The following is a 15101-nucleotide window of genomic DNA, read 5'->3' as shown; positions in this document are numbered from 1 at the left end:
CTCTCAGTCATTTTATCACCTTGGATGACTGCCGGTGGTGCCACACTTAAACAGTATAAACGAGCACCAGGAGTTTCAATAAGGGTCGCTTTTAAGTTGCTGCGAGACAGAAGAGTCCTGTTGACAAAGACGGCGGAATCAAAATGTCAAGCTGTGGCAGCAACTTCCACCGCCTCAATTTTAAATCATCTGCTGCGTGCTGACAAGCAAGGTCGAGGCAGCTGATAAAATTCTCCTGTCTGTGTCCAAATTTAAAGTGCTCCATCACAATCCACTCGCATGCTTCCTGCTAATTCATCTTATAGTGAAAAAGGCACCAAGGTGCAAGAAGCGCATACACAAAACTGGCAGGGGCACCAAGTCGTCTCGCTGCCTCGCGCTTATGTAAATAAGCTGCAAGCCTTCAGAAAACGTCTTTATTTGTACTATGAACAGAGCTGGAAGGAAACAAAAGCGCTCAAATGAAACAGAAAAATTCAGACATCCTGTACATAGCGTGTGCAGCCAAAACAAACTGAGGTATTATTGGAGTGAGCCAGTGGTGTACAAAGAAATATAACATGCTGATGAACAGGCGTTTAGCATTTATTTACATGTTCACAATTTCACGAGTAAAGCACGTCGTTTCTTTTGCTGCATTAAAAATTGTACATTTGTACATAAAATTCAAAACTGAACTGGTCCAAAAAAAGCTTCAGGGTCTAGAAGAACTGTGCATTAAGACTACCCGTTAACTGAAGATGAGCTTTAGGACAAATTGCACCCGATTCTTACTGACAGGAGGGAAGAAACGATAAAAATCAGATGACTGACAGTTATCAGACATGCAAAACAAAGCAGGAAAGCAGACCTCAGGACACTGAACAGACCATAAAACTGTCAAGAACCTAAAGAAATCAGTCCTGAATCAAAGTTCTTGAACAGTCTGTGAATTTGATCAGCTCAGTGAAAGCAGGAAAACATTGAGGACAGGGAGAGAGAGTCCTAATGCAGCCTCAGGGAAACTGTATACAGAAGGTTGGTGGCAGCGTTGCCACAAATAGGACGGGGCTAAGCTTAAAGACAAAAAACAAACAAACAAAAAAAACAAGCAAATCTGCATACAAAGCCCTTGCGAGTATCCCAAATGGGTTCATCGGGAAGGCAGACAAGCAGAGCACCGCAATGTGGTCGCAGCTCTGAACTAGAGTGAAGAAAGCCAGGCTTTGATGGTTAGCAGTTTTCTAAGATTTCAGTCTTACCAAGGGTTACAGAAAGCTGCCCTCGACATGAACCACAGCAAAGCGGCACAGGCGTGGCCTCGCGCGCGTGACATTGCCACACACAGAGCATAGGCGAGGGTTAGTGGGGACAGTAGAAGCAAATGTTCCACAGTACAACACCCAGAAAGCTAATGTTGGGCCAGAGGCGAAGAAATCGGAAATCCAGAGAAAGCTGACATTTAGTCCAGTAAACACGAGCTCAGACAGGTCAGCGCTAGACAAGCTGAGGGGGGTGGTTAGAGGTCAGGGAAGAGACGAGCAAAGGAAGAAGTGGGCGACCCATGTCTCCTTCAGTAAACCGGCCTCGGTTGTTTCATGCTGTAGTGAGCCTCAGATGCCGACACGTATGCAGACTCTGGAAAAAAATCCTCATGGAACTCGGCCAGAAACCTGAAAAAGAGCAAAAAGGAGAACAAATAAATACTCAGAATGAGCCATTTTTTTCAGATGAAGATGACATGACAGGCTTACACGACAACAGTGCAAGGATGGTGTTGGCTAGGGCTTAGTATAGTCACTGATTTCTATAATCGATTCAATTCTGATTTACAAGGTCCAAAGTTTGACTCAGTCAGAAATATTATAATTTGATCATTTATCAGTACATATCCATATTTTTATATGTATAAAAACAAAGCTGACACTTGTGAGAGTTCAGAGGTGTAAGCATCATAGCATGTGCCTTTGTGTCAAAGTAACTGAGGATAAAATATTTTTATAGCAGATAACCTTAGAAATATTCTGCAGTAGATCACAAACTGAAGAAAACCATGAATCAACATCACCTGATGCTGCTGAAGTGAAGCAGAGCACAGGTTTTAATATATACACAGCTAACCGTTTTGATATTTAAAAAGTCTATATTTCCTCAATATTGAACAGCAGAAATGAGACTTTGTCGGAAGTCATTTTTGAAAAAACAAAACAAAACCGCGGCCAACAGCGCTGTACACAAAGGTAGACTGGTGTACAATAAGCAAGCATATAATGCAGAAAACAGAGATTTTAGATGGGAAACTGTTCTTGAAGTACACAGAGAGTGAGAGCTGCGCAGGAAGTGTGATTTTATCGTGGTGGAAGCAAAACAGCGAAAGTAAGAGGGAATTAATGACAATGTTTATCAAACGTGAAGCGTAGTTTGGATCTTCTTTTGTTGCTAGTTCAGTGAATTTTAATCAGAGTGACAAAACCTGCAGCATCAGAATCTGTGAGATGTCGGCTTTCAGCCCCGATGGCATGTACGTGTCGTCGGGTGAACGATCCACACTTTGTGTTTACGTCTTTGTGAGAAATCAATTTACCTGCTCTCATTTGCAGTTTTAGCTGTTTGGTTGTTGGTGAAATAGTTTTGTGAGCTTTAACCTGAGATTCTGGCATTTTTCTAGCAAAATACATTTAAAAATCCATTCAGGATTTAATGAATTGATATCGCTTTATTCAAGCTAAAATAGATTTGAATCAGAAAATCGATTTTTTAAACCCACCCCTAGTCTTAGCTGACATCAGCCTGTGTTTTCCTAGATATCCCTGGCTGTGTTGCACATAAATCCTACACTCTGTCGCCTTCTGCCCTCAGCTTGGAGTGGACATTTTGGAGACAAAGCCCACACCCCACCAATCAATCCCTATAACCAATCAATGTGACAGAAAGACCAAGAAGACGACTGACGGACAGCCAGAGAGGGAAAGAGTGAAAAATCCCCCCACCCCCACCCCACCCTCCCATCTAATCAGTAGCGGGGAAAACTAATCTGGAATCTTCTTAGTATCCGCCACTCGGCCAAATCCTCTAAATCTTGCCATCTCATCTTAGCTCCACCGGCCTTCCTAATCTCAATGCAAACAAATTATCCTCATCAGAGCAGAACTTAAGAAACAACAAACAAACTAATGGGACATTGATGGGAAAGCGTGACAAGCAATCAAAGACTCTTTTGTCTTAAAAACTTTAAATAAAAAGAATAAAATCAGTATTAAAAAGCAGCTATTTGTTGCTCTGAAAAGTGTGGGGCCTCTTTTGTGCCAGAAATTTAGGCCTCGTTGTCATCGTTGGCGCTGGATCAGAAACGACACAGGTACATATGCCATGACGTGCCCCACACGTGCGCCCCACACTTAATCGTATTCGCACTAGCGGAGAAAGAGAGAGTGAGAGATCAACTGTGGCCAAATCCCAGAATGCAATGCACATCAGTCCCTGCGACATCAATCAGTTTTTGCCCGCTCGGCACAATCTGCCACAAGGCTGATTACAGATAAAAACAGAAGAAGAAAAAAAATATTCCACTATGTTAGTTTGTGTTCAGGGTCTCACTAACTGCAACATGGTGAACATATTAATTAGACATGAAGGAAACATCAGAGAGCAACACTGATCCTGGAACAGCTCCGTGCCCTTTAACACAACGATGATCCTTCAGAAAAAGAAAGAAGCGATCAGCAGTCGAGTGAATTAAGAGAACCTTCTGCACATGTTTACCCCACTGCTGATGGGATAGCCTTGCCAAGAGGCACTGCTAATGTTTGAGGTAATAGTGTAATAGTCACACTATGACAATGATGTTTGAGACAAGAAAAGGGGCACAAACAAAAACAAAAACCAACAAAAAAAGTGATGCATCCCATCCTTTCCTGCTGCACGCCCCCCTCTCCTCACCTTGTCCTGACAAACTGACCGTCTCCCTGACGACCCTTTAATGACATCCATTTATAAACACTTACCACTTAGGTGATGAAAGAGGCAACGCTGGCTCTCAGAGCAGAGATCTGTTCCCGCTCCATGCCGAGCTCTGTTCACTGGCTCCACAGCGCTGCTTGATGGCAGAAGGCGGCACTGCATGCGTTTGATTACAGAACCAGAGGACCTAAATCCCCTCAGGTTTGGGAGCAGCTGAATTGAAGATCACTCGGGAGGATTTAAAGATTAGACTCCCGCGCTTGTGTAACGCCCACTCATCTCCCTCCCTCCAGCACGTGCTCCCTCTCACTCCAGCTTTCCCCTCCATGTTCTCATTTACTTGCTCCTCCTTTTCCTTTTTGTTCTCGTGATTCTCAGTTATTTTGGGCGTACTAGTGATTTGTCCATCCTTTTAAACTCTTGCTTTTGTGAACCAAGCAGAAATGAGCGTGAATCAGGTTTGCTGATCTAAGTCTCCTAACTAACAACCGATTACCTGAGGAACTGTTCCAGATGTTTAATCAGGGCTCGGAGACTCCTCTCAGGCAGCTGCATTTTTCCCAGGATTTCAGGAAGCTTCACTAAAAGCCAAAAACAGGGATTATGGGAGTGTTTCAGTGTGGGGAAAAGGCTAGTAGCAAAAACCGTGTCTGGACTGAAACTGACCGAAGAGTCGCAAAAGGTGCTGTGACCCATACAGGTAGGATGGCGGAGGAGGCTGGTCATTCAGAGGGTAGTTATCAGGAGTCAGCTTCCAACTCAAAACCTGCTGGGCAGAGCAAACAGAACAGCACAGTTTAGTGGAGTTGTGAGTGCAATGTTTCAACCTCCTGTCAACTGGGTGGTGTATACAAATCTACAGCAGCACATTACAATACATAAAATGATCCTAGTGCCTTTGAGCAATTCCCACATTCCAGATAATCACAGTTTCATCACCTCATTGAGCTCGTTGTTTCTGCGGCTCTCCAGGCCGTAGAAAGGGCCGCTGCGCTCTTTGCTCGGGGTCAAAGGCAACGGGGAAGAGGAGCCGCTGTGCACTGGAGTCTCTGCGGGACGGGGAAAATAAAAGGAAAGATCACTGCCAGAAAGACAGATCAGCTGATTCTGTTAATTATTCACATTTTCACAGTACGCTATCGATGATCAACAAAAACATTCAAAGGAAACGATTCAAACTGTTAGAGCTTAGTTATTGTTTTCATTTCATTTGGACCTGTTAAATTCAGTTTAGTTTCAGTTAGTTTCCAGTGTGGATTTTCTCATTACAGCTTAGTTTGAAAATGTTTAGTTTTTAATTAATTTCACTGCTAGTTTTAGTCTTTAATTATTACGGTGTGTGTCAGAGGTACGATTTAGGAATAATAATAAAATCATTAAAAACGAACTAAAATAAAATGTAAAGTTCACAAAATAGTTGTTTTTTATTTTCATTTTGTTAACTAAAATGTTTCTTTACATTTAACTTGAGTTCACTGTAATAACTTTATTGGCAGAGAGCAGCTCGCTGACTTTGAAGAGGGGAAGAATGTGGGAGGACAGAAGTGAGATAACACCACCTACTGGGCTAAACTGCTTACTACAAAATCAAAGTTAGCACTCAAACACAATCACTGTGCGTTTACAGGAAGTGCGTTATTCTGATCTTCACCCAATCAGGAAACATGGCTACAATAAAGCCTGCAGTGAGGAGCTCATGTCTCCCCCTTCTGGAAGTGAGTGTAATTATGCAAACATTCCCCTAAGAACATAAAAATAAATGAATCTGCATCTCTGAGGGAAAGACAAAGTTTCCAAACTACACCAAATTTGATAGAGAACACCAACGATCCCTTATGAGCGAGCTGTTGAACCCAACTGGGAGCTGCTTCCACAGGAGCCCGAGAGCCGAAACCTCTCATTCTACTCTTGCAAACTCTTCTTGTTGGTTTTCATTTTGTTTAGAATTACATAGCTTTTAAATTTCTTGACGGCAGCTGTGTTTGTCAATTTTGGGGAGGTTTTATCTGCACAGGCGACTAGATCAAAGAATACGGTTACAGATAAATGCTTGGTCTCATTCCTTGGTACTTGAGCATGCCGTGACCTGTGACAATACAAGCCTAGTAGAGCAATCGTTTAGCAGAGAGTTGCTACTATTGCCATTTTACACATAAAACCTGCTTCAGAAAGTTTAAAAGCAGAACGAAGAACCAGGTGAATACTTATCTACTTCTGTCTTGAAGCATTCTCAATCATCCAGGAAAGTAAATCTCCAAAAGTTGATTCCGTTCTGATTTGTCTACTTATGTGGACAAATTAAGGATTCTAATGAGTTAAATCATGAGTCAAATTTGATTTAGACTTGCAGGGAATTTTGGGGAGGTGCACGTCAGGTTACGCTGTAGGGTTTCAAAGAGGTTTGCAGCTACGACATGATAGTGATTTTCACAAACTTACAATCACACAGAGTACTTTCAGAGACGCGGAGCTTACTTTTGTCAAGGTTAAGGAAGAACTTGGGCTGCGATGAGGTGTCGACCACTCGCCGTTTGAGCTGCGGTGACGCCGTGGCGCTGCCTCCACCTATATCATGACATATGTTGCATTTCTAAGTTGAGTTTGTGTAAACACAAAGCTACATCAAATCCAGGAGGAACTTAAACTCATTACCGCCGCTGCTTCCCTCAGCTGGACGGTCACCTCCGGACGTGTTCCTGGTAGAGCGCCTCAGTGATTGCGACTGGTAGGAAATGCAGTCCATATCGGGGTGGCGCCGGCGCTTTGGGGTTGGGGCTGGAGTGGTGGGGGTGGTAGTAGAGATGTCACTTAGGGCTGGCTGGCTGTCTGTGGACTGAGGGGTAGGCGGGTTGTGCCCCAGTGGGCTTGGACTGCGTTCTCTTTGGGTGCTTTGGAAGCAAAGGCAAATGCATAAAAAATAAAATAAACAGCACAGCAGTTGAACGCAGTGCTTTCTGATGCGGCACAAGGGATTCATCGCAGCACACTTACTTGCTTGAGCAGGGGGAGCTTTCATTCATGGCCAGGAAGAGCCTCGAGGAGCTGACCTTCTTAAACTGGGCTTGCTCACAGGGGTAGAGAAGGATCATGGGTAAGGTGAAGTCAAACGTAATCCTCAGGCCGTCGACCATTTCCTTACACAGCTCCTCACTTTATTAAAAAACAGGAAGGAATAAGAGATGTAACAAGTGTGCGTTGATTATACAGGCCCCAGTGAAGGGAAGCTATTCGAGTGCCCTGTTTCAGTATAATTTCAACAAGATAAATGTTACTGTGGTTTACAGAGAACGGTCAGAAGAAAAGACAAATAACCACTCATTGCAACCAAGGTGCAAAGAAGAGCATCTCTGCTTCTGTAGCTCATCCACTTCAATTTTTTAACATGTTGCATGTCCAGAGGACCACACCTGGTGCCACTCCTGTCAGCTAAGAAAAAAATTGAGGCTAACGTTTGGAAGGGCTCACCAAATCTGGTTGGGGGAGGGGGATGTCCTTCAATGCACATATTAAACAAATATGTAAGACTGCGTTCTTCCACTTGCACAACATCTCTAAAGTTACAAATATCCTGTCTCAGAGTGACGCTGAAAAACTAGTTCATGCATTTATTACTTCCAGGCTGGACTACTGCAATTCATTATTATCAGGATGTCCAAAAAACTCGCTGAAAAGCCTTCAGCTAATCCAAAATGCTGCAGCAAGAGTCCTGACAGGGACTAGAAAGAGAGAGCAGATTTCTGCTGTTTTAGCTTCCCTTCATTGGCTTCCTGTTAAATTCAGAATTGAATTCAAAATCCTGCTCCTCACATACAAGGTCTTAAATAATCAGGCCCCATCTTATCTTAATGACCTTGTAGTACCATATCACCCTATTAGAGCACTTCGCTCTCGCTCTGCAGGCCTACTTGTTGTTCCTAGAGTATTTAAAAGTAGAATGGGAGGGAGAGCCTTCAGTTTTCAGGCCCCTCTTCTGTGGAACCAGCTTCCAGTTTGGATTCAGGAGACAGACACTATCTCTACTTTTAAGATTAGGCTTAAAACTTTCCTTTTAGCTGAAGCATATAGTTAGGGCTGGACCAGGTGACCCTGAATCCTCCCTTAGTTGTGCTGCAATAGACGTAGGCTGCTGGGGGATTCCCATGATGCATTGAGTTTTTCTTTTTCAGTCACCTTTCTCACTCACTGTGTGTTAATAGACCTCTCTGCATTAAATCATATCTGTTATTAACCTCTGTCTCTCTTCCACAGCATGTCTTTATCCTGTCTTCCTTCTCTCACCCCAACCGGTTGCAGCAGATGGCCGCCCCTCCCTGAGCCTGGTTCTGCCGGAGGTTTCTTCCTGTTAAAAGGGAGTTTTTCCTTCCCACTGTTTCCAAAGTGCTTGCTCATAGGGGGTCATATGACTGTTGGGTTTTTCTCTGTATCTATGATTGTACGATCTACTGTACAATATAAAGCGTCTTGAAGCGACTGTTATTGTGAGTTGGCGCTATATAAATAAAATTGAATTGATTACTGTCTGATCCAAGTCTCCATTTCTGCCATGACTTTCAGAAGGTCAAATCTGCAGCATCTCTGTGACGCCATCATATCAACAAGAACCAAATGCCATCTTTACATGACGAATTAAGGCAGCGCTGAAGGCAAAAGGGGATCAAATATGTACCTAATAAAGTGGCCACTGAGTGGACAAATTTGTATGTATTAGAGCATGTTTCAGTTTTAATTCCCATTAACCATTTTCTATTGGACACTTGGAAATGAAGACTAAGTGGTTTGCGTGCTTGGATCGCCTTTTTTCCCCTCCTGTTTAAAGAACATCAATACTAACCTTTTCTCTGGAGGGATTGGCTGTGGACTGCCGCTCTGCGTGGTGCTCTGCTGACGCCTGTACCGCTCGTTGGCCATGAACGCTTTGTTGATCGCAAAGTGCTTGACGTAGGACTCCAGGATGTGCACAACGTTTGTCTGACAGGGAACCATCACGAGCTGAGAGAGGTAAAACAACACGAGGTTAAATACTGACACGCTTCAGTTCCATATCCTACAATTCTTTCCAAACACAAACCAGTGTCAGAAATCTTTGAGTCGTGCCCACCCGTCCTTTAGCTGCCAAGCTAAATTATGATGGATTTGTAGAACAAAAACAACCAATGAGCTGTTGACATTTTGTATATAGGCTTTAGAAAACGGTGTGTGCCCAGGATCTGCTGCCCGCACCTTCTTCCTCTTGTTGATGTAGAAGCAGTCATCTTCCAGTTTCTTCTTCAGAACATCGGGGATGTTGATGTCAACATGAATGACCTTCTCCTCATATTCCCTCTTGACATTCACGTCTGCCTCAACCCTCTGATACAAAAACAAATGTACAAATGGAGGATCAATAAAAACAATCGCGTAGATTTTCCGTGGCCAGAAATCCCTCCCACAACCACAGTTGAATTTATCAGCCACATATTACACATATCAAGGTCATTTACTTCAAGTTAAGCCTGACAGTGATGTTATCTAAAGGCCTGCAATGCAACTAGTGATCTACATGCCCTTGAACCTGTGCCGATCAACTTTTACCATTTTGTTGATGTCCTCAGAGAAGGTGCTGTCCCCGCTATTTGAAGACTCGGGGTCAGAATCGTCCCCGTCGCTGCTTTCCGAAGTTGAAATTAAGCCTGGAGAAAGAACACGTGGGGCTTAACTTGATTGCTGAGGGAGACGGGGAGCAAAAGACAAAGAGATGCAGAGAGATTTCTCACACGCGTCATCGCTGTCGTCCTCCTTTGGGAGAGTCTTCAGAGAAGATTTAGTACCAGACTGACGACGGCGCCTCTTTACCCATCCCTTTCTCTTCCTATCACCGAGAAACAAAAAGAAAAAAAAACTGTCTCAGACTTTTCTACAGACAGACATTCCAAACTTGCAGGCAATGAAATGAAATACACCACACTGGACTTTTTAAATCAAAATTTTTCAGAACTTCATCATCATGTAATTGCTGATCATCATCAGTAGACGATTAGAACGTGAACTTACATGCGACCTAGAGCTTTGCGAGCCAGTTTACGTTGTAATTTTCGGTTTTCCTCGGTGTCCCTTAGGACATGATCCTCTGCGGCCCAACGATCCCAGCTACAAAAACAGCCATATATGCAAAATATATCAATAATTAAAAGTGTGTGGCCTTGACAGCAGTGCTACATTACTGCTTCATACAAAAGCTGATGAAAGGAGAATTTTACCTTCTGTTCCAACCATTGAAATGAATCAGGTACTTCGGGATTCGTCTTCCATGTTCATCTGTACCTATCAAGACATCAAGGACCTGCAACATGAACACACAGTTAGCGCAGTCCTGCTAAACATCTATTCATATCTTAGCAAGTACCCAACACCACCATTTTCTGGGGTAATCATTCATTTCCAGTTTTAATAAAGGGTCAATAATCAATAAAGGGTTTAAGTACAAGAAGAAAAATAAGGAATTTGCATATTAGCATAACTAGCAGACCAACAAAGAGATTTTGTATCACTTATTTGTGGCAAGCACAGTGTACATTGTTGTGGTCTGCAGGTGGCACGGCATTGGCATTCAGGCGACCTTCAGATCAAAAGTGGCCCCGAGCACAACATCCTCAAGGTCTGAGCAACCATTTAGTCACCATAAGTTGCGCTTGCAGAATGTAAAAAAATACAATACAATCATCAGAAACCACTATTATTATAGCTGTAAAGAGATTTCTGTCTTAGTTTTACTTGTGTGACTGAGCCGTTAGCTTGACAAAGCTACCTCCTAATTCAGAGCAAGCAAAGTGTGTCCAGTGTTGGTCGTTTTGTTTGTTAACTTACATTAAATTGGCTCACCCAATATCATGGCTAACAACATAACCGGATGGTGGTGTACTCTTGTTCTTTTCCCAGGGTATTTTAATTTATTTAACAAAATATTGATATTGTAGCGATACAGGCACACCAGATACCGCCACGCAATATATGAGAATACTATCACACCCCAAGACATGATGCAAAAACTCCATTTGCTTAGTTATTACCTGCATATGAAGCTAAGTTATGTGTAATACTCAGTCTATTATAATTTAAAAAAAATCTCTTGCACTTGTTACTCTGACTGTTATTACTTTGCAAATCAGAATTTGACACTTGCAACATCTAGACTCAGCAAAATCTTGATGTTAATGCAATCAGTATCAATCATAAAGCTATGAAAGGATTAGACCATAGAAAGTACAAACAAGTGTAGATAAACCCTTTACCCTTGAACCTCTCATAATAAAACAGTAATTACCCAACTTATAACTAAAGCTAAATACTTAAAGGTTTATCAGGATAAAAAAAATATCCACGTAAATCAGCTACATTCTGACACTAAGAATGATCATTTAATATAATATACTAAGACAACTGCAAATAAGTGTTTATGCTAACCACTAGCTAGCGCAGGTTAGCAACAGCCATGCTAGAGTGGAGTAAAGACTGTAGCTTTCTTGGAGCGTTAGCTTACCAGCTAGTCAGGCAGCAGAATAGCCACCAGTCTGCTGGATAATTTTAGCCCGCTTTAAAAAAAGCCAGCAAACAACTAAACTGAAATAGGCAGACAACTGTGTGTGCAAAGTTAGCAGCCCTGCTGTCGTGGTGCGCTTGTTGGTTGGTGTGTTGACATTAATCTGCTTTGCACGGCAAGCCGCCCGGGTAATAACTCCCTTACTGCTGTTTAAAGATGCTTCTAATGCTAACTGACTGCAACAGAATTTTCATGTGAAATTCCCCTTTCAGCAGCCTCCTCCACACAAACAAACCGGTAACATTACAAAACGTCAAGGTTGTGTTGACTTTTTTTTTTTCTAAATTGTGACCCGCGAGCGACACACAGCTAATCAAACACACCCGGAAACCACTCGAAAAACATCAAGAGAACCTAGCCTGGGCGTTATTTGTGCAAGCGTATTTTCCTGTGGTCTAAGCAGCCATCCCAAGCTACATTTAGAGCCCCACACCTTAAAGAATCAACGCTGCTTCCCCCTTAGAATGAATTACACGTTTATACAAAGTCGAAAATCCGACCAGTCTGCATCTTTCTGCGCAAAACATTTACCTTAGCGTCATACAACACTTTAGCCTTGGTGGGGTCGGGTTCGAAGCACAGGACTCGCTCTCCTTTGTGAAATTGATATTTAATTCCCCGCGAATTCATTTGTTCATGGCGACGTGTGGGAGAGGAGGCATCGATCTGAACCCTGTAAACCCCTTAACCCTTTCGTTGCCAGACTCTTCCCTGTGAAGGCTCTTCCACCAAAACACACTGTGGAAGGATGGCGCTGTTGTGGGATGAGATGCTGCTAGTCTTACTGCTGCTGATGCTCTGGCTGCTTTCAAGGACCGCTCGTAATTTCTCTAGTCGACACAGCGCGGGACCACTGTGGGTCACGCGCTTACTTGTGGTTACTTGTGGATAACAAGTGCAGAGGCGGCGAGTCAAATGCATTTATAAACCCCCCTCCACGTACTTTCATTACAAACTGAAGCTGGAAACTATGGCTCTTGCACGTGAATTGCCGCAGCCTTGTAACTACAATCACAGTGAAGGCAGCATTTAAAAGCGCAATGAGCTTTTGAAATGAGCTTTCGGGGACACCGTACAGATGGTGTAGTTTCAAAGATTCACCAGAAGATGTCAGTATTTGAACTTTTAAAAAAAAATCCCAACGAAACGGACTTTGTTAGTGTAAAAGAATGGCGTTGTTGTAGCTGCATCCCTCAGAAAGCTTCAGGATTAGCACAGCAGTTTAAGGAAATAGGGTACAATGTATTAACTTAAATGCCTTTTTATAGGGTGCCCACTCAGCTGACTGATACACATGATTGGGAGGCTTTAAAGCAAATGAAAAACAAAGGCAATACCTGAAACAAATATCACTCACTTGAATAATTCCTCCAATGTACAATCGACTTCAGGAACTAAAAATGCTACACATAAGATACACATGCTGTAGAAATCCAAACGAAAACACCTGAACTCGACCTGAGCTGTCTCCCATTAATCCAGGTGTGGACAAGCAGGTGTGGGCGGATCCAAATAGCATCGGATCTCGAGGCTGGTACTGATATCAGATCGATGCTAGCGCAACTCAATACTTTGTTTCTATCTGCTAAGTTCAGTATGTGGCCCACTGAATTATATGAAATAAATGTTGGGGTTTTTTGTTGTAAAAAAAACAGCGTCCAACTACTTGAAAAGGTAAAAGGTGTGTTTTATTATATTAACCTATTATTGTGAAAAGTAAAAACATACAGTGATTTAGTGTTCAGAATTTACAAATTAATTTCGATCATCTCATAAATAAGGATGCACTGCTTTCCCCTACATAACCTACCTTTACATGTTAAAAGTATTAATATTGCTTTGGTATTGGTATGCAACATTGGCCCTATAGTTACTTGGTATTGGTCCAATACAAAAAATGTCATTGGTTTGAACTAATTGAGTTGAGGCTAAGTCCCGCACCCATGCTCGAGGGCACGGAGAGAAAGTAGGATTTTTCATTATGAAAAAAATCCCACGGATGAGATCTCAAAGATGAAAGCCATCCATGTATTAATTAAGTTCTGAACAGACTAAAACCACGTAGCATATAAAAAGCACAGCTATATTATGGACAATTTGCTAAGGTTAAATGTACTTTTAAGTACAAATTAAGCAAGCTGAGGATGGTACAGCCTTCCAGGGGTGCAGCACATGTAGTTTTTCATATTTGCAGTTTTGGAAGATCACTTAGAGTAGACTAAATGAAAACTTTGCATGTCTCAATAATGCTAAATTTCCCTTAACTGAACCAATGTGTTATCGCTTACGTACACTAACTAGTGTATCAATCTGCAGACATCATTTAAAAACGTGATTTATTTGTAGGTCTAGACAGATATTTACTCGTGGTACATATTTCAGCAGGGTTTTTTTTCCTGACCTTGTAACCTTTTCACTGAGGCTTATCTCTCTCTAAGAGCCTTGAACAATGAAATGTGAACTGATCCCTGGCACAGGAAACCATGTCTCTGCTGCTAAATCTGCACTCATTTTGCTTAAAATGGTTTCAGGCAATGCTGGTCTACTACTGTGGACCAAATATGGACAGCGTGCATATAACGCTGAACATTACCGACCAATGTGCAGCGCTGCTAATTTCCGCTCATTGCCTTTTACCCTGACTGCACGTGATATATTTTAACAGATGTGTCAAATCAGTTTCAAATGAAATGCTTTCTAGGATTACATGTTTGTAACACGAGCTCACTAATTCACAGATGAAGAGCTGGAAGACAGCAAAACATTAAAAAGTCAAAGATTGGTGTAAATGTTTCAGTGATGCATAAATTCCTGTTACATTTGGCAGATGAGGGGTGTGTTCAGAGCAGGTGCTTCTTATTTCTGTATAAAAGTGGACACAGCCAGCCCACAGACACCCATATCTGATTATTAGTGCTAAGCAACAGACAAATAAAATACTAGAATTTCACTCTATACAACAGAAAACTTCTTGGGTGGGCTATACCACACAGAAAATTCAAGAAAAACACAGTGGGGAGATCCAGGTCACTGACTGGAAATAGTGGAATTGAGGCCTAGCGAGCGCCTACAGGCTGCAGCATCCTGTGTTGGCCCACCTGCCAATCAAAGCCACCAAGGCCCTAAACTTTAGGCCTTACCCGTGTGATTGCAGTAGTTATTGAAAAGTTTTGGTATCGACCTGATACCAGTACCAGATACTGACACTTTTAACTTTGTGTAGGCAGCTTATATAGGGAGGATAATTGTGTTGTGACTTATTTGATGAGTCACTGTCATTTTGCTAATTCTGAATAAATCAACTAACAAAACTGATGACCACAAAATCAATGTGATTTGTAGTTTCACTTTTACAACATGATTGTGTTGATCAGTACCAATACCGATGTTGGTATGCTTACTATCGATTTTTGGATTGTTCCGCCCACCTCTAGTTATTATAAACCACAGTATCATAGGAGAAAACTCGAAATATTTATTTACATGGAGGCCAAAACAGTTTTTGTACCAGGCTGTAAACATCCTGGGGTGATGCTTTTTGAAGTTATGCATTTTAGCATGGGAGTCTTTGGGTTTGACTCACTTT

The 15101-nt window shown here is 42.2% G+C and overlaps 1 protein-coding gene across 2 annotated transcripts; it reads right to left on the bottom strand.

Moving 5' to 3' along the window:
• Positions 1 to 402: 402 nt before the first annotated feature.
• Positions 403 to 13011, bottom strand: LOC113016415 (MSL complex subunit 3). 2 transcript variants are annotated; one of them, XM_080296889.1, is made up of 14 exons: positions 12873 to 13011; positions 10176 to 10258; positions 9970 to 10065; positions 9693 to 9787; positions 9511 to 9608; positions 9160 to 9288; positions 8771 to 8928; positions 6931 to 7089; positions 6592 to 6827; positions 6415 to 6504; positions 4879 to 4988; positions 4606 to 4705; positions 4436 to 4520; positions 403 to 1652 (listed from the first exon to the last, which is right to left on the bottom strand). In XM_080296889.1, coding segments are annotated over exons 3-14 (1362 nt in total). In that variant the 5' UTR covers positions 9972 to 10065; positions 10176 to 10258; positions 12873 to 13011; the 3' UTR covers positions 403 to 1552. The 2 variants fall into 2 exon arrangements, with proteins under 2 accessions (XP_080153015.1, XP_026015017.1); XM_026159232.2 differs by lacking the exon at positions 12873 to 13011 and adding an exon at positions 12047 to 12315.
• Between the last annotated feature and the right edge of the window lie 2090 nt (positions 13012 to 15101).

The sequence above is a fragment of the Astatotilapia calliptera genome, chromosome 23 (genome assembly GCF_964374335.1).
Source record: "Astatotilapia calliptera chromosome 23, fAstCal68.1, whole genome shotgun sequence".
NCBI classification, from domain to species: domain Eukaryota; kingdom Metazoa; phylum Chordata; class Actinopteri; order Cichliformes; family Cichlidae; genus Astatotilapia; species Astatotilapia calliptera.
Note: the sequence above shows the minus strand (reverse complement) of the source record. Positions and strands in the feature narration are given on the sequence as shown.